Consider the following 24,760-nt stretch of genomic DNA (forward strand, 5'->3'; position numbering starts at 1 on the left):
GCCATTCTGGGACAGGACGAAAGTCCATCAAGCCCAGCATCCTGTTTCCAACAGTGGCAAGATCCCAAAACAGTACAATACATTTTATACTGCTTATCCTAGAAATAAGCCGTGGATTTTCCCCCAAGTCCATTTTAATAATGGCCTATGGACTTTTTTTTAGGAAACCATTCAAACCTTTTTTAAACCCTGCTAAGCTAACTGCTTTTGCTACATTCTTTGGCAACAAATTCAAGAGTTTAATTACACATTGAGTGAAGAAATATTTTATCTGATTTGTTTTAAATTTACTACTTTGTTACTTCATTGTACAGTACCTATATACCTGCCCAAGAAACCGTAGAAGTTAGGCTTGTAGCTGGTTCTACAATCCTGATGTGTGCAGGCAAAAAACTGCAGTACACATGAGAGAGTCCTGTCCACTGCTGCTTGTTCCTACAGGACCAGCTGGACCTCCATGCAAGAAGTTCCTTTTCAATCCTCCCTCCTCTACTGCATCATGCAAATGAGGCCGGCAGTGAGTCTCCTCATCTCCACAAGTCACCTCCCTGTACCTGTGTGCAATGACTTTAATGGTCTGATATAACATCAAAGACAATTTCAAGTTTAACAGAGTCTAAGTGAATGGGTTTGAAAATCATCTAGACTGGTTTAAATGTTGCCTAGCATTTTGAGAGCCAATAACACAACACAAGAGAAATATGATTGCATAGCCTCCAATCAGAAGGTGGGTTGCAACATTCTGAGTAAATTGTAGAGCCTTTAATAAGGAGAAAAAGTAATCCTGAATACACAAAACTGGGCAGGGATCTCTAGCAGACCTTGTGCAATCGCACCTGTCAATAGGAGGGTGTATTGGTGTTGCAGGGCTTGCTGCAGTGTTTGCATTACCTCTTTTGTAGATAGGGTTGTTACTGTTTGGCTTGTCAGTGTTAATGCTTGTTTGGTGGGGCAGGTTTAAAAAAAATATATATATATATATATTATATTCATTGGGATTTATTAACAGCCTTTATGAAGAGATTCACCCAAGGCAGTGTACAGCAGTACAGTTTAACATAAACCTTACAATTTTAACAACATAACAATAGTAAAATAACCAGGAATAAACATAAACACAGTAAATTGAAACCTAATAATAGAACTATTGTGAAACAGTAACAAAAATATACACATTTAACAGTATTGGAATTGAAATACCAGAGAGATAATACAATGTAAGCATAATACTAATGATACACCTAATAAGCAGCATTAGAACATTCAACTAACTTAGATATGATGCTAAAGATTTTCGACAATATGGCTTACCATATAGCTGAGGGACCAAGATGCATGGTACAGAGTCAGTTGGGATCATTTAATGGTTAGCTACATTTAAGGCAAGTTCATTGTATAGTTAAGCAAGAGGTAAGGAACTGATCTAAGTTACAGTGTTTGTAGCAAGCTAGTCCAGGTGCAGAACGAATGTATAATCAGTCACCCTATGTATTAAAGGCTTGGGAGAAGAGCCAGGCTTTCACCTGCTTCCTGAAGTAGAGGTAGTCTTTAGTTATTATACGTAGCCCCTCTGGGAGTAAATTCCAGAGCGTGGGGGCTACTCCTGAGAAGGCTCGCTGGCGGGTATCACGTCATACAATTTGTTTTGATGGAGGGTACAGATAGTGATGATCCTTGAGAGGATCTTAGAGGTCCTTAAAGGTGTGTATAGGGTTAACATTCTTTAAGTACTCTGGACCATTTTGTCTGAGGGCCTTGAAAATCAAACATAGAGTTTTATATATATATATATGTTTTGAGTGTATTTTTGGGGGGTTTTGTGTTATTTCATAGAGTGGCTAATAGTGAAGGAAGTTTGTGTCCCATATCCTCTTTTGCATAGAGACAGTGGCGTACCAAGGGGGGGGGGCGGTCCGCCCCGGGTGCACGCTGCTGGGGGGGGGGTGCCGTGTGGCTGTTGGCAACGCTCGTTCCCTGCTCCCTCTGCCCCGGAACGCGTTACTTCCTGTTCCGGGGCAGAGGGAGCAGGAAACGAGCGAAGCCGACAGGCACGCGGCACCCCCCCCCAGCAGGTAAAGATGCACCCGGGGGGGGTGTCGTTTTGCCGGGGGGAGGTGTCCGTCATTTTGCCGCTGGGGGGGGAGGTGCCGCGCGTCTGTTGGCAATGCTCGTTTCCTGCTCCCTCTGCCCCAGAACAGGAAGTAACCCGTTCCGGGGCAGAGGGAGCAGGGAACGAGCTTTGCCAAAAGCCACACGGCACCCCCCCAGCAGGTAAAGATGCACCCGGGGGGGGGGGTGTCCGTCGTTTCGCCGTGGGGGGCGCATCAGCGATCCGCCCCGGGTGTCAGCTACCCTAGGAACGCCACTGCATAGAGACTTAGGGTTGCCAAATGGCTTCAGATTTGCCCTATAGTTTGGTTCATTCTAGGTCTTACCCCATTGCGTGCAGAGACTTTCCTAAGAAAAGCAAGAGTAAAAGCCTCTGCATGCAACGGGGTAAATTCAGGACAGGATCAACCCTGTCTGGGAATCTGGAGCCATTCCGGGAGGAGACATTTTGACCTCATTTCTGTCATCCTCATCCTGTTGCATTATAGCGGAACAAAAAAAATTTTTTTTACGTGTGCTACTGGGCAAAAACCATTTGTCCTATACTAAATTCAGTGTGCATATTCCAAATCCGAAGTCAGAATTGTTGTAACATGTCAGGAAATTTTGTTATGCATAAGTTTGCCAAAATGAATTAAGAACTTGGAAAGCATTGAATAATTTTTTACAGAACAAGTTCTACTCCAACAATTACCTGATCAACATCAAAGTTTTCGTAGTAAACAGTATATGAAAATGTAATGGAATAACAAAATTTCAAAAAAGTCTCGTATTCCAGTTTAAAAGTCTTACTTCAGCAAGGCCCAGTACTGTTAAAAGTGCTTCAGGCATCTACTTTTACGTTTGTGACCGGTCATATAGTCCCCCATCGTGTTGGGATTCCAGCGGCCTTGATATCTGTTCTCCATTGTAGAAATGTCTTTATGGAACCTCTCTCCATGTTCGTCACTTACGTGTCCCAAATTGGGTGGGAAAAAGTCAAGATGGGAATGTAAGAAATGCATTTTCAATGACATTCGGCAGCCAAGTTGTTCATATGCTTTAACCATGTTGTCTACTAGTTCAGTATAGTTTTCAGCTCATCTGTTCCCAAGGAAGTTCTGCACTACTAGCACAAATGCATCCCAAGCTGCAAGTTCCACAGGGTTGAGTTTTGTTCTGAATGTGTCATCATGCATTAGTTTGTTGATTTCGGGGCCAATAAAAGTTCCAGCCTTTATTTTAGCCTCAGTTTTCAGTATGCTAAACATCTCCTTCAAATACTGGAAACCATTTCCATCACGATCAAGTGCAATTACAACATTTTTTATTAAACCGAGTTTAATGTAAAGTGGTGGAAAATAAACTTGAAGTGGATTGACCAGTGATTTGTGTTGTACATTGTACGGGCCAACTGTGTGCTGGACTCTGAGAGGCCACTGTCTCATTTTGTAATGATTTTTGTCATCACGACTGTTCCATAGGCACAAGAAACACATATGCTTCATGTACCCTAACTGTAGGCCAAGCAGCAGTGCTACCACTTTCAGGTCAGCACAAATATTCCATTTATGTTCAGAGTATTTGATCATTTTCAAAATTAACTCCATAGAAGCATGGGTCTCTTTCATTCCAACCCCATGAGCCAATGGAGCAGATGGTTTTTCGTTACAATTGTGCAACAAGACAGCTTTCAAACTCATTTTGCTAGAGTCTATGAATAGCCTCCATTCATCGGGAACATGTGTACCGTCTAACTCCATCTTAAGACCATTTACATCAGTACAGAAACAGACATCGCTTTCCATTGCATAGTATGCAGTTAACTTGGTGTGTCATAAGTACATAAGTATTGCCATACTGGGAAAGACCAAAGGTCCATCGAGCCCAGCATCCTGTTTCCAACAGTGGCCAATCCAGGTCACAAATACCCGGCAAGATCCCAAAAATGTACAAAACATTTTATACTGCTTATCCCAGAACAGTGGATTTTCCCCAAGTCCATTTAATAACGGTCTAAGGACTTTTCCTTTAGGAAGCCGTCCAAACCTTTTAAAAAATCTGCTAAGCTAATCGCCTTTACCACATTCTCTGGCAACAAATTTGAGTTTAATTACATATTGAGTGAAGAAAAATTTTCTACGATTCGTTTTAAATTTACTACATTGTAGCTTCATCGCATGCCCCCTAGTCCTAGTATTTTTGGAAAGCGTGAACAGATGCTTCACATCTACCCGTTCAACTCCACTCATTATTTTATAGACCTTTATCATATCTCCCCTCAGCCGTCTTTTCTCCAAGCTGAAGAGCCCTAGTCGCTTTAGCCTTTCCTCATAGGGAAGTCGTCCCATCCCCTTTATCATTTTCGTCGCCCTTCTCTGCACCTTTTCTAATTCCACTATATCTTTTTTTGAGATGTGGCGACCAGAATTGAACACAATATTCAAGGTGCTGTCACACCATGGAGCGATACAAAGGCTTTATAACATCCTCATTTTTGTTTTCCATTCCTTTCCTAATAATACCTAACATTCTATTTGCTTTCTTAGCCACAGCAGCACACTGAGCAGAAGGTTTCAATTTATCATCAATGACGACACCTAGATCCCTTTCTTGGTCCGTGACTCCTAACGTGGAACCTTGCATGACATAGCTATAATTCGGGTTCCTCTTTCCCACATGCATCACTTTGCACTTGCTCACATTAAACGTCATCTGCCATTTAGACACCCAGTCTCCCAGTCTCGTAAGGTCCTCTTGTAATTTTTCACAATCCTCCCACGATTTAACGAGTTTGAATAACTTTGTATCATCAGCAAATTTAATTACCAGTGACGAAAGTGTGAAGTTGTGGTGCTTCGTTGTAGCAAATTCCATTCCCGAAGTCTAGAAGCTAGCAGTTTTGACTTTTCTTTAGATAATGACAGATCTCTTACCAGATCATCTAAATCTGATTGGCTCAGCAAGTGCGGCTGACCCCCCAGTTGTTCTGGATCAGGAAATACATCATGCCAATCAACATCTTCTTCATCAGGATCAGAAGCATCAGTTTCAATTGCCGTTCCTGCTGCGGGAGGGGCAGGCACTGGATTCACTACGTTGCGTGGTACTGGTTTAAGAGCAGACTCACTACTACTACTACTATTACTACTATTTAGCATTTCTATAGCGCTACAAGGCGTACGCAGCGCTGCACAAACATAGAAAAAAGACAGTCCCTGCTCAAAGAGCTTACAATCTAATAGACAAAAAATAAATAAAGTAAGCAATTAATGTGAACGGGAAGGAAGAGAGAGGGTAGGTGGAGGCAAATGGTTACGAGTCAAAAGAGGTTAAAGAGGTGGACTTTTAGTCTAGATTTAAAGGTGGCCAAGGATGGGGCAAGACGTAGGGGCTCAGGAAGTTTATTCCAGGCGTAGGGTGCAGCGAGACAGAAGGCGCAAAGTCTGGAGTTGGCAGTAGTGGAGAAGGGAACAGATAAGAAGGATTTATCCATGGAGCGGAGTGCACGGGAAGGACAAGTGTGGAGAGATACTGGGGAGAAGCAGAGTGAGTACATTTATAGGTTAGTAGAAGAAGTTTGAACAGGATGCGAAAACGGATAGGGAGCCAGTGAAGCGACTTGAGGAGAGGGGTAGTATGAGTAAAGTGACCCTGGTGGAAGATGAGACGGGCAGCAGAGTTTTGAATCTTTCCTTTCCTTTTACCATTCAACCACTGCGTTAGCCCAGAGTAACACACAGTGCAACAAACATGAGGTGCCCAGCTTTTATCTTGATCTCTAATTTGACAAAGTAATACTTGTAAGCAAGGCACACTTGCTTTCTCAGATTCTTGCGCTGATCAGTGTATTTGCCACATATGTAGCAGAAGTTGTCCGGATCGTTAACACATTTGCATCTATCCATCTTGCCTTATATACTTACTGCTGACATCAGCCAATAGACCTGCCTGAGTGCGTCCGAACAGGTCTGGGCATGTCCGTTGGAATATTTCCAATATATACTGTAATGCATTAATATTATAAGTGAATAGGCTTTGCATGTATAACTTAAAATCTAGACGTGTCATGTCAGGCAAATTCGGAGTTCATAGTTGGAATGGGCGGGTTCCATTTAGTATAAATCACATGTTTTTCTCTCAGTAGCAAAATGACCTGCAGCACTGATTTCGATGGATACAATCATGGACTAAAAATACTAGGCTGCTTTGGGATTTACGTTTAAAAGCAGGACCAGCCTCCCTCCTGGAATGGCTAACTTGGCAGCTCTGGAACTCTAAATAGTAAGGGGAAGCATCCCAATTTTGTTCTACACCCATCCAGCATTTCCCCTCCCCTACGTGCTCATGTTTGGGAGATTACTGCTACTTTTACACCAGTTGAGGCAGGAATTCGTAGAGATAACAGCACAGGCTGCAGCAGGAAGGTTAGAAGGAGGGGAGGAGTCGGGGACAGGATCCTTATGATTTATCCCAAATTATTAGGCTTTTTGGAGTATCTGTTTGCAGATCAGGAGGTGCAGGATTTTCGTTGGGGTTAACTGAGTACCTTGAAAGCTCAGACTGGGATTAATCTTGGACTGAATCTACTGCACAAGATTTCTCATTACAGCCTGGATCCCATCAAGGTCTCCAAGTATCCGTGTTACATGTCGGAGAAGCAACAGAGGCCAGGGGAAAGGAATCGGGTCAGAAACGCTTTCCCACCCTGAGCAATGCTGAGAGAAGATGTGAATGGGTTAAAGAGGCAGTCGTGAGCCTCTTGCTCCACCTCTCTCCTTCTGCTGTAAGCTGCTGCACCCACTTCCTGAAACTAACTTCCAGATTTCGCAAGAGGGTGCCAAAAGATTCTTTGAACCGAATTCTGGAGAGGGTTTGGAGCCCTGAGGCTGATTCCTAAGGGCCTAAGTGAGAGCTGGCGGGGAATGGAAGAGTGAGCACCAGGGGGTCCCCAGGTAAGGACTGGGGACCATGACAGAGACGCTGGAAACATGCTTGGCTGTGCAATCGGTTGCCTTCTTCTGGTGAGTCCTTTCCAAACTTCTTTTCTCCCCTCTCTCTGTTCCTGCTTCCCATTTTACCACTTTACTGCCAATCATGAGTCGCCACAGTTTGAGACCCAGGAATTTTTCAACTACATTTTATGGGGTGAAATTTCAGCAAGGTAGAGGTAGCTCAAAGGAAGACCATCAAAATGGTGCATGGACTACTCTGTTGGGGGGAAAAATCGTGTTACAATACAAACGACATTGAAGCGACCTACTTCAGTTGTAGTGAGTTCATACTTGCACACTTCCTGCTTCGTGTTACACTTGCACCAGCCCCTTTGGAGTGTATTAAAATGTTTTATTTTATATTATTTTGATGTTTGTTTGTTTTTTTACTGTGTTGTTTCAATGTATACTGTGCTGACACTGGCATTTTCCTAAGTTTACATCCTGTTTTTTTAATTGTGCTCTGTGTATCATGTGTGACCGCCATGTTAGTCTACTTTAAAATAAGAAATAAAAGCAAAAAAGAAAATAGGATGCTATACTTTGACTAACTTTTGAAGGCCAGACCCTTTCTAACTTCAGAAAGTAGAGGAGTGTGGTAGCCGTGTTAGTCCACTCTTAAGGTTATCAATAGAAATCAAACAAAATAAAACATGGAAAAGAAACTAAGATGATACCTTTTTTATTGGACATAACTTAATACATTTCTTGATTAGCGACCTTCGAAAGCTAATCAAGAAATGTATTAAGTTATGTCCAATAAAAAAGGTATCATCTTATTTTCTTTTCCATGTTTTATTTTGTTTGATTTCTATTGATAACTTCAGAAAGAATGGTTTTGGCCTTTGAAAGCTAGTTAAAAAATGTATTAAGTTGGTTCCAAAGAAAGGTATAATTTTCTATTCTGTTTTATCATGCTCATATTGTCATTATAATAATAAATTGCCTTTGTCCAGTTACTCCTGCTGCAGGTTAGGAGAATTTTTGTTCAAAAAGGGCGTAAATAAATCTTAATAAACATTATTATTAAAATATTTACATCTAACCTATCATGCCACTTCTAGGCAAGTTACAATAGTACTTAAAAGTAGGAATAGTGTACATCTGTAAGACATTTAGCAATAAGCCCGTTTCCCTCCCCCCAGTGCACACCATTTCCTGCGCTGGAAAAATATTTCAATTTTTGTAGCGCTGGTTTGTACCCGGCAGTAATCAGGCAGGTGCCACGCACTGCCCACTTACTGCTGAGTTAGTGCGGCAGCAGGTGGAGTTGTGTGCCCCCCTCCACACCAAAATGGCCGCGACAAGAGCTTTGCTTGCCACACGGCCATTTCTTGAAAAAAAACAAAGACCTGCCTTTTACACGCTCTGGTAAAAGGGGCCTCAGCATGCATCAAAATCACGCCAACATCAGCACAAGCCCCCTTTTGCAGCAGCTGTGTAAAAGGACTCCTAATTTCTGTTTACAATTATATGTTGATATTTTAGTAACAAAATTGGAAAAAATATTTGCATTTTATTAAAGTGTGCAATATTATGACTATAAAGGAGTATATAAAGTGGTAAAAAGCAAAATACTAACAGTAAATGCACATCATTTATCCCAGAGGCCATTATATAAAATATGTGGTGTGATAGTGAATGATGCTCACGTTATTTAATGAGTGATATTGGAATGTGTCCTACTCAAACACCTGTTACCTATGAATATCCAGTATGGGAGCCAACTGGGAGTGCTAAACCCAATGGAAATTCTCTCTCGCTGCGCACGGTCAAGGAACTTGTTCAGTATTGGCTCCTATAATGTGCAGTGTTTATGTAAAAGTGACTCCAGCCCTCAAGCCACCACATGAAACAAGTCAAGGTAACACCTCTATGGGTTAACATTTTTTCAGGACTGCATTGATGATCTTTGTGACCCTTGGCAAGTCACTTAGGCTTCTTTTTAGCAAGCGGCAGTGCATGGGTTTGCTGCATGCCGAGGCTCCCTTTTACCACTGCCGGTAAAAGGCTTTTTTTTTTTTTTTAAAGGAAGGAAATGGACATGCGGTACACCATGTGACCATTTCCTGGGGGGGCCCTTACCGCCTCCTATTTAGAAGGTGGTAAGGGCTGCTGTGGTAGCCTGGTGGTCTGCCCTAATACCAGCGGGCACACCCCTGATGCTAGAAAATACAAAAGTTTTCTAGAATCAGAAATGGTACATGGTGGGGGTCAGAACTACCACCGACCTCCCAGCAGTAGAGCCGAATTGTCACCCGGCAAGCCCGCAGTAGGCTGCCACACGTTTGTGAAGGGTCCCTTAATCCTCCATTGCCTGAAATACAAAATAAGTACCTGCACATAATACCTAAACTGCTTTGATTTTAGCCACAGAAAGGTGGTCTATCAAATCCCATCCCCTTTTCCCTTATGGTCAGAAAACTAAGAGGAACCCTTACAACAATCCAGGAACAGAAGAGCTTTGAAGTTAGGTGATGACATATTTTGTCACCAACAAGACAGGTGTTAACAGAGATCTGGGTTTCCTATGGGATTATAAATAAAACGATTATACTGCTTTGTCATCTTCTGATCACCCGTCTGCCTCCCTGTATCTCACTTCTCCCCACCCTTACCTTTCCCTCAAGACTGTCATTGGAATGCTTTCTTGTTTCAGTTTACAAGGTTGTAAAAAAACATATCATCCTATTTTCCTTTTTTTAACATTTCTATTTATTACCTGAAGTGGACTAACATGGCAACCACCCTATTTTATCTAATGATATAGAAAAAGTAAGATGCACTCAGAGATGACAGACAGTCCCAGTGGAGGAGCGTGGAAATGAGGGTGTCCTAGTGGAGATGGATGGGGGAAGTGTGAAGATAGGAGGGTCCACAGTGATAGAGGCAGGCCTAGATTTTCTGTGGGGTCCAGTGGTTCTCCTTTCTTGAGGCTGGCTGATGGCGGAGGACAGAGGATTTGGTGGCTGGAACCTGGGGTCTGAAGATCAAGATTGCCCTATGCTGTCTGTTAAAATGTTTTATAGTGTATTGTGTTGGCATTATAATGTAGCATAATATGCCATACTTTGTATTGTTGTTTGAATACTTTTACTGCTGTAATTGTCTATTGTTTATGTTTGACTTATTCTTGAGTGAATTCCTTCAAAAAGGCAGTAAATAAATCCTAATAAATAAGTGTGGAAGAACATTGGCTGCTTTCTCTCATCTGCCAATGGTGACAGCCCCCACCCAGGCTATGGCCCCTGGATCTCCAGATGGCACACAGGTGGGCCAGGGCCATCCAACAGTAGCTGGTGGGGATCCCAAGCTCAGTCAGCTGAAGACTTCCTTCCCCCTGATGGTAATGAACACACTACTCTCTAGGATACCAGCATCTGCGCAGTCTCAGTTTTCAGCGCATGCCTGCTGCAGACTGCCAAGGTAGAAAGAAGCATTTTTTGGTGGTGGTTGGGGGGAGGGAGAACACTTGGTGCCCACCCACTTCTTGTCTAGGCCCACCTAAAATCTGTTGTCTGGCTAGTAGGAAACAGAAGGACAGTAACCCTTAAAGACATGCAAACCAAACAAACATAGGGAGGGTGACAGTGGAAAGAGCAGCAGACTAAAGCTGATTTGTTTGGTCATGGTCTGCTGCTCTTTCCATGTCACCCTCCCTGTGTTCTTTTGGTTGACACACAGTGTCTTCAGCATAACTTCCTCCTCTGTTCTTTCCCTGTCACATTCCCGAAGACAGTTGGAAAGGGAGGCTCCAGCCGCAGTGGGGGTTGGTTGCCTTCCTTTCTAAACAGAAATGTGTTTCAAACACAAGCAGCTTCCTCTCCTGGGGCTCAACTTAAGAGTTTCCTGTTTGAGGAAATGGATTTTACTGTGTCATATTTAATTTTGTAATTTATGAGCTATCATTTAATATGCTGTAAACTATTTTGGCAAACCTGTTAGAATACCCACAAATAATTATCCCTTCCCCGCCTCATTATGTGTTTAAGGGATTCCTGGTGGTGGAGAGTCTGATGAAAGAATTAATACGTTTAGGAGTCTCTGCAGTGATGGTTTGTGCTAAAAGAAAGTTTTGTCTGCTTCTTTGGAATCTATTTTCAGATTATTTCTCTTTAATTTCCCTTAGTTTAAATGGCTGCTTGAGTTCAGACTATGCCTAGATGCTTCCTTTGCCACTTGGTTGGATTTGAGCTGTTTATCTGGGAGGGAGTTGTCAGGAACTCTCCCCACTTCCTGCCTGTTCTCTTGCCTAATACCCTGATTGCCTTTTTGCCAACCTCTTTACGGGAAATTCCCTCCTCTTCCCCTAAGGCAGAGTTACTGCTAAAGATTTTAACTCCTTGCATTCTAAAACAGGAGAGACAAGTGCTAGCCTAGAAAACATTAGAAGTGCTCTTGGGTCAAATTTTAACAGCTCTTCCTATGCCATGTCACCATATGAGAGACAATACCAGCCTGAAGTGCCCCTGGAGAGAGTTTAACAGCGTTTTCCCCTCATATGAGAAAGGGGCCAGACTGGAAGAGATAGTAGCCACTGGTATCATATATGAGAGATGGCAACCAGTCTGGGAGAGACTGGTAGTACTTGGGGAGAATGTAGAGACCCGGGGTGGCCCCCCTCCTGTTTCATCCTGTTTTGTGCTCCACATGATTCATTGGGTTTCCCAGGTTACTAGTCTGTACAATTCAGGCTGAATGAACTGATCCAGTCTGAAGTTGTTATCAGATGCTTTGCTATTCTGTTCACAATACACAGTGATGCAGACACCTCAGCTCTTGTCAGCGTAAGGTTTATGCTTATTAACATGTTTGATATAGAAGGTCAAATGGTTTACAAAGAAAAGAAACCTCTGGAGGAAAGGAATGCCAGATGTTAGATGGGAAAGAAAGCAATCCACCAAGGTTGCAGTCAATCGCTTATAATCAATTTCTTCAATCCCGCCTGCCAGGGTCTCAGGTCTCCAGCATCAGTCCTCATGGGATACGATAGGAAAGGCCAGTGAGAAGACCTGAGTCTTGTTCAGTTTTGGAGGCCGTACCTTGCTAAGGATGTAAAAAGAATTGAAGCGGTGCAAAGAAAAGCTACAAGAATGGTATGGGATTTGCGTTACAAGACGTATGAGGAGAGACTTGCGGACCTGAACATGTCTACCCTGGAGGAAAGGAGAAACGGGTGATATGATACAGACGTTCAAATATTTGAAAGGTATTAATCCGCAAACAAATCTTTTCCGGAGATGGGAAGGCGGTAGAACGAGAGGACATGAAATGAGATTGAAGGGGAGCAGACTCAAGAAAAATGACAGGCAGTATTTTTTCACGGAGAGAGTGGTGGATGCTTGGAATGCCCTCCCGCGGGAGGTGGTGGAGAAGAAAACGGTAACGGAATTCAAACATGCGTGGGATAAGCATAAAGGAATCCTGTGCAGAAGGAATGGATCCTCAGAAGCTTAGCCGAAATTGGGTGGTAGAGCCGGTGGGGGGAAGAGGGGTTGGTGGTGGGGAGGCGAAGATAGTGCTGGTCAGACTTATACAGTCTGTGCCAGATCCGGTGGTGGGAGGCAGGACTGGTGGTTGGGAGGCGGGGAATAGTGCTGGGCAGACTTATTCGATCTGTGCCCTGAGCCGGGGAACAGTGCTGGGCAGACTTATACGGTCTGTGCCAGAGCCGGTGGTGGGAGGCGGGGTGGTGGTTGGGAGGAGGGGATAGTGCTGGGCAGACGTATACGGTCTGTGCCCTGAAAAAGACAGGTACAAATCAAGGTAAGGTATACACATGAGTTTATCTTGTTGGGCAGACTGGATGGAACGTGCGGGTCTTTTTCTGCCGTCATCTACTATGTTTCTATGTTACTATGTTAGGGAAGGAAAGTTCAGATCTTAGGGAAAGGGGAAGAGGCCATTCCAGAGTTTAAGACTTATGAAAAAGAAGGCAGAGTGAGGTGTGGATTCACAGTGTTGCAAGTTTGATGCGGGAAGAATATTCAAAGATAGCCGGTTAAGTTTACACCAGTCAAAAATATTCCAGTTATTATGCAGCTCAATGTGGCCACTTAGAATAGCTGTCTCTGCACTGATATGTGGGGATCTATCGTGTGATATAGCTGGTTATCTCCTAGCTGCTAACGTGAAATATTCAGAGGGGGCCCCAAAGCTGGTCTCCAGCCTTACGCCTTCTTCAGCTTCAGGCAGGTATGGGGGCCCGGGGGCCCAGGGCAATTGCCCTGTTTGCAAACCCCTAACTCCGGACCTGTGTAGAGCATTTCCATTCTGAACACCAGGCAGGCATTCAGATCATACACTACATGCTCTATTTTAGGAACTGTATTTAAATTCTGCTGTTAGTGAAATTCTGGATATCAATGCTGACTATCCAGATATTTTGCATAAAACGGTGATATTCAGCACTGTTATCAGAAGAAGCATTTGCACAGTTATCCAGTTACAGTGCGGAATACTGCCACTCTCTGGATATACCCTGGCTGTATCCCAGGGGTGTAGCCAGACTTTGAGGTGGGGGGCACATTTTGGTCCACCGCCTCCCTCCGCCGCCCTGTCACTCCCCACCCACTGCCGCCACTATACATATCCTGGCTGGCGGGGATCCCCAACCCACGCCAGGTGAAGCCTTCATCCAGCGCTGGTCTCCGGCACTTCCACATTGCCTGCCTTTCTCTCGCTTCCCCTCACATCCGGCACACTTGTTTTAATAAAACTGAGCATGCATGCATGTAGTCTGCATGTAGTCTGGAGTCAGACTACAATTGCAGCAGCTTAAATGAAGTAAGTGTACATTTTATGCAAAATTTTTTATTTTCAACAAATCCCCCCCCCCCCCCCCCTTCCCAGCCTTCAGGACATAATTACTAACCAATGAAAATCCCAAAGAAATTACATATTTGCAAGTTGACAGAAGGCATCCTCTGGTATTTATCTGCTATATATCGAGTCAGTCATTATAAATGGTGTTGATTTTTTTTTTCTAATTGGGTTGTGTAAAACTTTGATGTATCTCTGAAGGTTGTGTTTATCTATTACACACTGTTATATTTTACAAAGAGTAAAGGAATTAGGATTCTTAGTAGCTGAAGATACATTAGTTTCCTCTCGCCCAATCTAAGTGTACCTGAGGCCAGAGGTATCTGCTTCTTACTCTTGGAATTGTAATTTTGAAAATATCCCTAATAAACAAGATTTAAATTTTAAAAAACATTTTGGAAGAAAGTATCACGAGTAGAAGGCTGCCTTCCCTGGAAATATCCTGGACATGTACTTGTAGGGTCGTTACCTTCACTCTGCTCCTCTTTCTTTGGTCTTCTATGTCAATCATGTTTTTACTAAATTCTGGCTATGTTTCCATGATTTAATCACTATCTCTTTCGTCCCAGGTCTTTATGAATATGCAACTCTTGCTGGCTTATGAGATCCCTGGGAACATCTCCTTGCCAGAAGCAATCCTAGTTCACGGATCACCACTGGGATATGGGAACTTCTCCAGAGATTCTGTGAGGAAAAGGAGGAATATTGTATGCAAATTAGATGAGCATGCAGAACGTAACCGACAATTCTGCTGCAAGAAATGTCAAAGAGGTAAAAAAATAAAATACTGAGAGTACCTCCTGCTAGGTTCAGAGGGTCTCTTCCATTTTCCATACTCCTAATCCCAAGGATTCCTCTCCCTGCTCACTGTAATTGTCAATGACTCCTCCAGTCTGGGGAAAGTGCCTCCTGCTAGGTCCAGAGGGTCTCTTCCATTTTCCGTACTCCTAATCCCAAGGATTCCTCTCCCTGCTCACTGTAATTGTCAATGACTCCTCCAGTCTGGGGAAAGTGCCTCCTGCTAGGTCCAGAGGGTCTCTTCCATTTTCCGTACTCCTAATCCCAAGGATTCCTCTCCTGCTCAATGTCAATGACTCCTCCAGTCTGGGGAAAGTGCCTCCTGCTGGTCTCAGAGAGATACTTCCATTTTCTGCACTCCCAGTCCTGGGACTCATCTTCCCCTGCACTCTCAGTGACAACCTTCAGCCTGGTGAGAGTGCCTCCTGCTGGTACCACAGAATCACTTTCATTCTTTGCACTCCTAGTCCTGGGAACTTCTGTCTCCCTGTGTTGTCAGACTCCCTCCTCTACGTCCTTTATCTTCTGTTTGTAGCATGTTCTCTTTATTAAATGATTGATTGATATGGATAATTTAATTTTTTTTTTAGGTTTCTATAAGTCTTCAGATTGTAAAGGACCTGGGTTGATGACTGAGTGTAAGCCATGTTCAAATAGGACCTACATAGATATGGAGAATTATATTTCCAGATGCCGGAAGTGTTCTACGTGCCAAGAAGGTATTGACCATACTGAATGTTCCACCAGAAATAAAACTTTACATTTTAGTTCAGAGGAGCTCTTTTGGACATGGATAAAGTTGCAGTCTGTTCTCTTGGGACACTTTTGCAATAAGTAGCAGAGGGTTCAGCTAGTTAATTCCTATTTGCGCTACCCACCCAAATTTTGGCCACTTTTTAGGTACAAAAGTGTATGAAGCAGGTAAAAATAGGCTGTAAAATTTAAGAACTTGGCCCTGGTCATTTTGCAAAGGGGCTGATTTAGGCAACCGTCTCCTGAAACTAGACATCATAATGTTTGAAAATTGCACCCAGTTACTAGACAGAAATTTAGATGCTTAAAAAATGGGTAGACTGAGGCGTTTGTGATGTTGGTGGGGACATTCTGCCTCATAAATTTACATAGTTAAATTATTGTTGCCTATAACTTGCCAAATTTCACAAGCCAGATCAGGTATTGTGTATTCTATTTGTTATGGATTGATTGATTGGGATTTTATGAAGAGATTCTCAAGGCGGTGTACAGCAAGTACAGATTGATATAAAACTTATAATTTTGTTAACATTATAACAATGGTAAAATGATGAAATATAAATACAATAAATGAGGTAAACTTGGAGATGGCAAACTGAATCCTAGAAAAGGACTAACATGATATGGTATCAGAAATATAAGCATTAAACAGCACAGAACAAGCATATAACAGAAATATGATACAATGCTAGCATGATATCAATGAAACACCTAATAAGCACACATTAAATGTTCAAATAACACACTGCCCAATATTCAAAAGTTTTTAACCAGCTAGGAACGGCACCTGGCTGGTTAAATACCCTCAAGCCGCCTATCTCCTGTTGAATATCCTGGTCAGTGGCTACCCCGGTCACTGGCTGTGTCACGTGACATAGCCGGTTACTCCTGATTTTCAGCAGCTGACCTGTTAAGTTTAGTGGCCAGATAGACACACGTTAATAGCGGGTAAATCTTTGGCTGCTAGAATCTCGCCAGTCAGCTGATAAATATTGGCTTAACTGGCTGTGTTTGCGGTGCAAAAAAAAAAAACCCCGGAAAATCAATGCTGATGGCTGGATGCGGCCCCAGAATTGAATTTCTGGATTCATCAGCGACAGCAGGCATTAGCCACTCTAACTACCGCTATGAGGGCCATAGATATGATGCAATGGCAGCATAATACCAATGAAACATCTAATAAGCATGCATTAGAACATTCATATAGAACAGTGCTGGGCAGACTTGTATGGTCTGTGCCCTGAGAATGGCAAGAACAAATCAAACTTGGGTATAAAGTATCACATACCATGTAAATGAGTTTATCTTGTTGGACTGTTCAGGTCTTTATCTGCCATCATTTACTATGTTACTATCAGGCTTATTTTTGAAAGTGATCGCCGGCGATCTTCCGACATAAATCGGGAGATGGCCGGCCATCTCTCAAAAGCGGCGAAATCGGTATAATTGAAAGCTGCTTTTTTGACACCATTGGCGCTTTCCCGTCACCGAGCTGGGGTTCAAGGGGGCATGTCAGCAGCATAGCAAAGGCGGGACATAGGCTGGCATGGGCCTGGCTACCAGATCACGGATAATTGAAAAAGAACGCGGCGTTAATCAGTATTTCACCAGGTTTACTTGGTCCTTTTATTTTCACGACCAAGTCTCAAAAAGGTGCCCCAACTCACCAGATGACCACTGGAGGGAATGGGGGATCACCTCCCCTTACTCCCCCAGTGGTCACCAACCCCCTCCCACACTACAAAAATAAAATAAAAACCTTTTTTTGCCAGCCTGTATGCCAGCCTCAAATGTCATACCCAGCTCCCTGACAGCAGTATGCAAGTCCCTGGAGCAGTTTTTAATGGGTGCAGTGCACTTCAGGCAGGCAGACCCAGGTCCATCCCCCCCCCACCACTACCTGTTACACTTGTGGTGCTAAGTGTTGAGCCCTCCAAACCCCCCCCCCCAAAACCCACTGTATCTACATGTAGGTGCCCCCCTTCACCCATATGGGCTATCGTAATGGTGTAGAGTTGTGGGGAGTGGATTTGGGGGGCTCAGCACCCAAGGTAAGGGAGCTATGCACCTGGGAGCTATTTGTGTATTTTAAAAAAAATTTTAAATGTGCCCCCTAGGGTGCCCAGTTGGTGTCCTGGCATGTGAGGGGGACCAGTGCACTACAAATGCTGGCTCCTTCCATGACCAAATGCCTTGGATTTCGCCGGGTTTGAGATGGCCGGCATTTTTTTCCATTATCGCTGAAAAACAAAACCGGCGATCTCAAACCCAGCGAACTCTGGCATTTGGCTGGGCCAAACCGTATTATCGAAAGAAAAGATGGTCGGCCATCTTTTTTGATAATACGGTTATGGCCAGCTGTTGCGTCGCCGCCAAAATAGATCGCTGGCGCTGTTCGATTATGCCCCTGTATGTTACTCTTTGAAGTTCTGCATGGAATGTTGCTACTAATTGGAATTCCAGAATCTAGTAACTCTTTAGGATTCCAGAATCTTCAGAACTTTTAGTACAAGAACAGTGTTGGGCCGACTTCTACGGTCTACGCCCTGAGAATGGCAAGGACAAATCTACTATGTTACTATGTGATACTTGCAATGTAAGCACAATTCAAATGAAACACCTTAATAAGCATGTATTAGAAAATTAAAATAATGTAGATATGATAAATGGAACACCCTGCTACCACAGCTGTCATTTAGAAGAGGGACAGATTTCTTGGCATAGACACAAACTGTATTGTACTGAAGCGTAAGGTTTTAGCAGTGGTTTGCAAACTAGCTGTGCTACCTTGGCACCCAACTTGATGTGACTGACGTTTGGCTGCCGATTCCCCACTTAAGTGTTGCATAAGTTTGTGTCTGTGGCACACTAATGGTTGTGTGACTTTTCTTGACCCCTCACGAGTGGCTCCATTCATTCCATTATAGATTTGGGACATGTGGCGAAGTCTGACTGTATCTCCACTCAGGACACCATCTGTGGATGCCCAAAGAGTCAGTACCAAGTACAGGCTGGTAACACCTTCCAATGCAAGAACTGCTCAGAGTGTCAAAATGGTAGAGTCCTGACTGAATGTGAGTAAAAAGCTTGTATTCAGGGCTAAGCCAGGGCAGAAAACAGGGGAATGGAGCAGATCTATAATGTAATGTTCTGTCTTGCAGGTGTGGGTTATAACGACACACTCTGCAGCTGCTTCTTTGGCTTTTACTTCACCATGGAGGACAGATCTTGTCGCCCCTGTGAAAAGTGAGTATCCTCAACCACATCTGCACCCACCAGGAGCTTGCTGTGCTGCCCGTCCAGTAAAAATTCCACCCTTCCTCTTGCTGTGTCCCATCCTCAGTAATTCCCCCTTTCAGTCTCCCATCATAAGACCCCTTTAAATATTTATATCTGTCTCCAGATACTATATCTACAGCTGTGTAGACATACGTAAATATGATAGTAGTACAATACATATTATTATAGCACAATGCCCTCCTTAATTCTTTCCTCATTCAGTCTTCATTCCCCTAATTATTACCCCTTCCTTGTCCCACTATGCTCACTCTACTGTAACCCTCCTCTTCGGTTTTCTGCCACTGCAATGTCTCCCTCTTTTACAGGTGTCAGGACTCTGATTGTGAGAAGCATTGTGGCAGCCTTACTGGTAAGCATCTTCTGTTCTTGGGGGCCCCTTTGCCCTACCCCTTTTCTCTGGATTATTTTCTCTATGGCCTTGTCCCCACCCCCCTTCTTCTCAAAATACCCTTACGGATTTATATATTTAGTTAGATTCATTAACCACTTTTAACAAGAGATTTACCAAGGTGGAGTAAGACAGGTATAGCTTGACATAAATAACTTACATTGTAATAACAAAAGACTAATGTTATCCCTTTCTCCTTGAGCCCCCAGCTTTGGTCTGTCCTTAGGTCACAGCCCTCTGTTGCTTTCTATGATGGCACTCCTGGCCGTTGGATTTATCTTGATGCTGCTTGGCTTTGCCTGGCAGTATTGGAGGAGAAAGAAAAAGCATATGTACTGCCATGGTAAGAGATGCCCACCCCTAGCTGTCTGTTCGTCTGTCCAATTTAGATTGTTGAGCAGGGACTGTCTTTTCATGTTAATTTGTACAGCGCTGCGTAAGTCTAGTAGCGCTACAGAAATGTTTAATAGTAGTAGTAGTAGCCCCTTTATTTATCTTGCACCTAAGAGAGAGGGAGAAAAATGAGACAAAAGCAGGGAGGTATGATAAAGGTGTACAAAATCTTGAGTGGAGTAGAGCAGATAAACGTGAATCGATTGTTTACTCTTTCAAAAAGTACAAAGACGAGGAGACACTCCTTGAAGTTGTATAGTAATATTTTTAAAACAAATAGGAGGAAATATTTTTATATATATATATAACATATAGTTAACCCCTGGAATTCATTGACAGAGAATGTGGTAACAGCAGGTAGTATATCTGGGTTTAAAAAAAGGTTTGGACAAGTTCCTGGAGGAAAAGTCCATAGTCTGCTATTAAGCCATTACTTATCCCTGGGATGTTAGAATGGAATCTTGCCACTCTCTGAGATTCTGCCAGGTACTTGTGACCTGGATTGGCCACTGTGAGTAGCAGGATACTGGGCTAGATGGACCATTGGTCTGACCCAGTACGGCTATTCTTATATTCTTAAGAAACTGAAGGGTGCAGTTTTAAGATAGGAAAGTTCTAGGCGTGGTGCTGGGGGAAGGTGAGAGTGCACCCAATGAAGGGAGGAGATGGCATTTTTGAGGGTGAAGTGTACACCACAGGGAAGTGGGGAGGGAGAAGAGTGCAATGATGGGGGAGGTGACATGGGATTAGGTAGTGAGAGTACAGTGCTGGAGGGGAATGAAGGGGAGGTGACTTGGGACTAGGTAGGGAGTGAGAAAGGCCCAAGCTGGGGGAGGAGGGGAGTGAAATGGTGGTGACTGGGGACACTGCAGGACCAAGAGAGGAGTGAGAAAGGTGTAATGCTGGGGGAGGAGGGGGAGTGAAGGAGAGGTGGCATGGGGCTAGGTAGGGAGAGTGCAGTGGGCAGAGGTGATTGGGAGGAATGGTTGCAGTGCTGACCAGGGTGGGTAGAATGCAGTGGTGGTCTAGGGAAATGTGTTTCACTGAGGTTTGGAAGGATGCAGTGCTAGGGGTGAGAAGGTGAAGGAAGTAGAGAGAAAAGAGCAGCAACAGGTAGGGAAGCATTTAGAGATGGTATAGTATTGTGGAAAGGGGACAGAATGGCATGCTGAGAGGGGAAGAGGGTATTCTTGACCGCTGACTCTCTGCTTTCTCTGGCAGTGACAACTGTGAGCACTGATCACCCTTCTTCAGAACAGGTGAGAGGAAAAATATATCAGACACTTACAGTAGGTGAAAAGATCTTGGTATTTCACAACAGTCCTTATCCCCTGTCCAAGCTGTTCTCAGTCCACCTCTGTGTCTTGCGACCCCTTTCTCTGGTCTGTTCCTGGTGCACTTGCTCTCTCCTTCCAAGTCGCTGGTCTGTCCCTGGTGCATCCCTTGGTTTCACTGATTCAATATATAACAAAGCCTGTGGATCTCTCTACAGCTGGTTACTGCACAGTCCTCAACAACCTACCTCCCTGGTCATCCTGTTTCTCAGCTGGAATCTAATGAAATGGAGAAAGCAGCATCTGAATCTGAAAAACATCTGACTTCAGCACAGAACACAAAGTTACCAGACTGTATTAATGATGTTGTGAAAGCTCAAATCCCAGAAAGTAAGAATTTAAACAATTGAATTGCATGTGTGTGGGGGGGGGGGGGGGGGAGGGAGGGGACAAGATTATGGCCTCGCACTCTGCATCTGAGGTCACGAGTGTGGGGTGTATTTGTGGCATCATATTGAATGTGGGATGTTCTTTTGTAGCCTCAGACTGTGCATCAGAGGTCTTGCTGAATGTGGGTGGGTGGGGAGGGGGGTTGCAGCCTCACACTGCGTCAGAGGTCACACTATTTATTAATTTATTTGTATCCCACATTTTCCCACCTCTTTGCAGGCTCAATGTGGCTTACAATACATCATGAATAGTGAGAATGCATGAGAAAGTATACATTTAGCAATAACAGAAAGATTTTGGGTAACATAATGATAAAACTTGGTAGTGTTTTAGCAAGCAATCATAGTAAGAAATATATAAGAATTATATAGAAAATGTACATTTAGTAATAGCGAGAGAAAAAAACATGATAGTGGTTTGGCAGTTCTGGATCTGTGTACAGGAGTTCATATTTATTGATCATTGTTGTATGCCTTGTTGAAGAGATGGGTCTTCAGTAGACTTCGGAAGTTGGCTTGAATGTGGATACTCGGGCTTGAAGCCTAACTCTGAATCATATTGAGTGTAAAGGAATATCATTACATGGTTTTGTGTTATCTCCATAGAACCTTGGGTCCTATATGCTGTGGTGGACAATGTACCTCCCTCTCGGTGGAAAGAGTTTATGCGTCGGTTGGGCCTCAGTGACTATGACATTGAGAGAATTGAGATGCAGAATGACCGTCGTTACCGGGAAGCCCAGTATGAGATGCTACTGGCCTGGCGGGAGCGGACAAACCAAGCAGGGTCCACAGTGGAAGCAATTAGTCGAGTCCTGAGAGAAATGGAACTCAGTGGCTGCAGTGAAAAAATCCAAGAATCCCTGCAGAGAGAGCTTTAAATATTTATCCTCTGTCACTGTCTTTTCTCCTCCTTTTATTTTACTATCTACTCCCTCCCCTGCAGCCGCCTCATTTTCCCCAGTTCTTACCTCCCTTCCTCAGGAGTGTGCATGAGCTTCTGAGACCGGCTAGGTCCTGTCTTCAGCATCAGAGACAGGAAGAAAGACCTAAGGACAAAAGTTCGGGTACCTGCTCCACTTTAAGGCCTGTTGGAAGTATTTCAGACCTTGCACCTCAGGCTGAGGGAAAGTGGGTGTGCTGCGAGACAGGAAGCAGAGAAGTCAGTCCGGCCCTTGTGATAAAGCATCCCTGGTGGGTGAGGAAACCTTATATTGCCCTTCTTCCTGGTGGTCTTGCTTGGAGGTCTAGGAGCAGAGACTGCTGCTGACTGACTGACAGCTTCTTGTTGCTATTCAAGCTTTCCTACAAGTCTTAAAAGTTCTGTAAATATTCAGTTCAAAAATGTCCACCTCTCTCAGTGACCTGGGTTGGCCACTGTTGGAAACAGGATACTGTGCTGGATGGACTGACCCAGTATGGCTGTTCTTATGTATAGTGTTTGATTGTGGCTGTGCAGAGGGGTGAGAGTATAGATTTTAGGCAGAGATACCCAATCCCTGAGCTGAAAGTTTTGTCCTGTATGTAGAAAGTAGATTTTATACCAGGGAGGAGGTGTTCTCTAGGGATGTGCCATCATTTGAAAGAACATAGGAAAATGTTAATGATATATGTCATTTCCTAAATGGAATGACAGACAAAAATCTGGAATTCTTTTTTTTTTTTTTTGGCAATAGAATATACTAATCTTAGTATGCATATTTCTCCTACATTGTGTACACTAGGAATACCATTCATTAGTTTACATGTTGTTGGTTAATGCACCTTAAACATTAAGGACTCGCTAAACTGATTTTATGTATGCTAACTTCCAAATTATTGAGCATTTAATTACAATGATGAGAATATCTGAAACAAAATATTCTTAAAATGAAATGAGATAAACTTCAAAACCCACAAATGACATGAAAACAAAACATAGTGAAAACATTTTCCAACTCAGCTCAGGGGGAGGGCTTTATACCCAGGTGAGCATTAGTTTGTATAAAGCAGGATTCAGTTCCTTTTCTTGTAAATACACTAAACACAACTTCTGTTGGAGAAATAAAAAAAATTCTTAAGATTACAGCTCTCTTGTGCCTTGTAGCTCATCCTGCCTGCTTCCCACAGCTCCTCTTTCTACCACTGGGATAACGTGGGAGGCTTATGATCCTGTGACCTGAAGAACAGCAGTTTAAGATCCTTTAACAGGACATGGAGCTTGGGCAGAGAGGCTCAGTGTAGCAGGGCTTGGATAAGGGGAAGGTGTATCACAGAACTGGGATAGGGGGTGAACAGGGTAACAGCATTTGGGGAATAAGGGAGGGTGTATCAAAGAACTGGGGTGTAGAATGGAGGCAGCGTGAATAGGGTGTTTGGCCTTTAAAGTGTTGAATAATTTGCTTTCACCAATTCTTTCATTATCTTTATGTATCTCAACCAGTGAGAGCTTTGAGATCCTCCTGTGAGGGTAAAACACAGATCACACCACCTCCTGGAGGATGGTGCAATTAGGAACATGAACTCTCTAATATAATTAGCACTTTGGGATTTACAAAAAACAATGTAACGTTCCCTGACTTGTGGATCCAAGTCCATAGCCAAGGTTATGCTTCTAATTGGGTTTCCTTTTCTCCATCTATACCTCTTCCCTTGGTGCCCTGATCTCATCCCATGGTTTTCATTACCATCTTTACGCTGATGACTCTCAGATCTACATCTCCACCCCTGAAATCTCAACCTTAATTCAAGACAAAATCTCTGCCTGCTTGTCTGACATTGCTGCCTGGATGTCTCATCGCCATCTCAAATTAAACATGGCTAAAACTGAACTTCTCATTTTCCCCCCTAAACCCTCCTCCCCTCTTCCTCCATTCTCTATCTCTGTTAATGGCTCTCATATCCTCCCTGTCTCCTCGGCTCGTAACCTTGGAGTCATCTTCGACTCTTCTCTCTCCTCTGCTCGTATTCAACAAATTGCCAAAACTTGTCGCTTCTTTATCTTCAACATTAGCAAAATTCGCCCCTTCCTTTCTGAACACGCCACCAAAACCCTTATTCACACCCTTGTTACTTCTCACTTGGACTATTGCAATTTACTTCTCACTGGTCTTCCACTCAATCATCTTTCTCCTCTCCAATCTGTCCAGAATTCTGCAGCTCGACTTATTTTCTGCCAGAATCGTTATGCCCACACTAGCCCACTTACCAAGTCTCTTCACTGGCTCCCTGTCCGCTTCCGTATACAATTCAAACTTCTCTTACTGACCTTTAAATGCATCCACTCTATGATCCCTAGACACAACCGAAACCTTATCACTTGACTGACTAACCTCTTTGCCATTAGTGAACAAATACTATCACTACAATCCTTATGTCAAATATGGTCTCTCCAAAGTCGATGACCTAATGTATGTTATAATCCAATTATCACCCAGGAACCTTCATGCAATACCATAATGTATTCTTCTTTACCATGTATGTATGCACACGGTGTGTATATATATATACAGTGGGGGAAAT

General features: G+C 43.4%; 1 protein-coding gene across 1 annotated transcript; it reads left to right on the plus strand.

Annotated features, from left to right (window-relative positions):
* Positions 1 to 6,469: 6,469 nt before the first annotated feature.
* TNFRSF1A (TNF receptor superfamily member 1A) lies at positions 6,470 to 23,331 on the plus strand. Its single transcript, XM_030187431.1, has 10 exons — positions 6,470 to 7,112; positions 14,474 to 14,675; positions 15,293 to 15,421; positions 18,383 to 18,529; positions 18,617 to 18,701; positions 19,061 to 19,104; positions 19,346 to 19,486; positions 20,758 to 20,795; positions 21,029 to 21,200; positions 21,866 to 23,331. The coding sequence occupies exons 1-10, from the start codon at positions 7,080 to 7,082 to the stop codon at positions 22,138 to 22,140; spliced, it is 1,266 nt and encodes a 421-aa protein (XP_030043291.1). The 5' UTR covers positions 6,470 to 7,079; the 3' UTR covers positions 22,141 to 23,331.
* The last annotated feature ends 1,429 nt before the right edge of the window (positions 23,332 to 24,760 follow it).

Source organism: Microcaecilia unicolor, chromosome 14, assembly GCF_901765095.1.
Source record: "Microcaecilia unicolor chromosome 14, aMicUni1.1, whole genome shotgun sequence".
Taxonomy (NCBI): domain Eukaryota; kingdom Metazoa; phylum Chordata; class Amphibia; order Gymnophiona; family Siphonopidae; genus Microcaecilia; species Microcaecilia unicolor.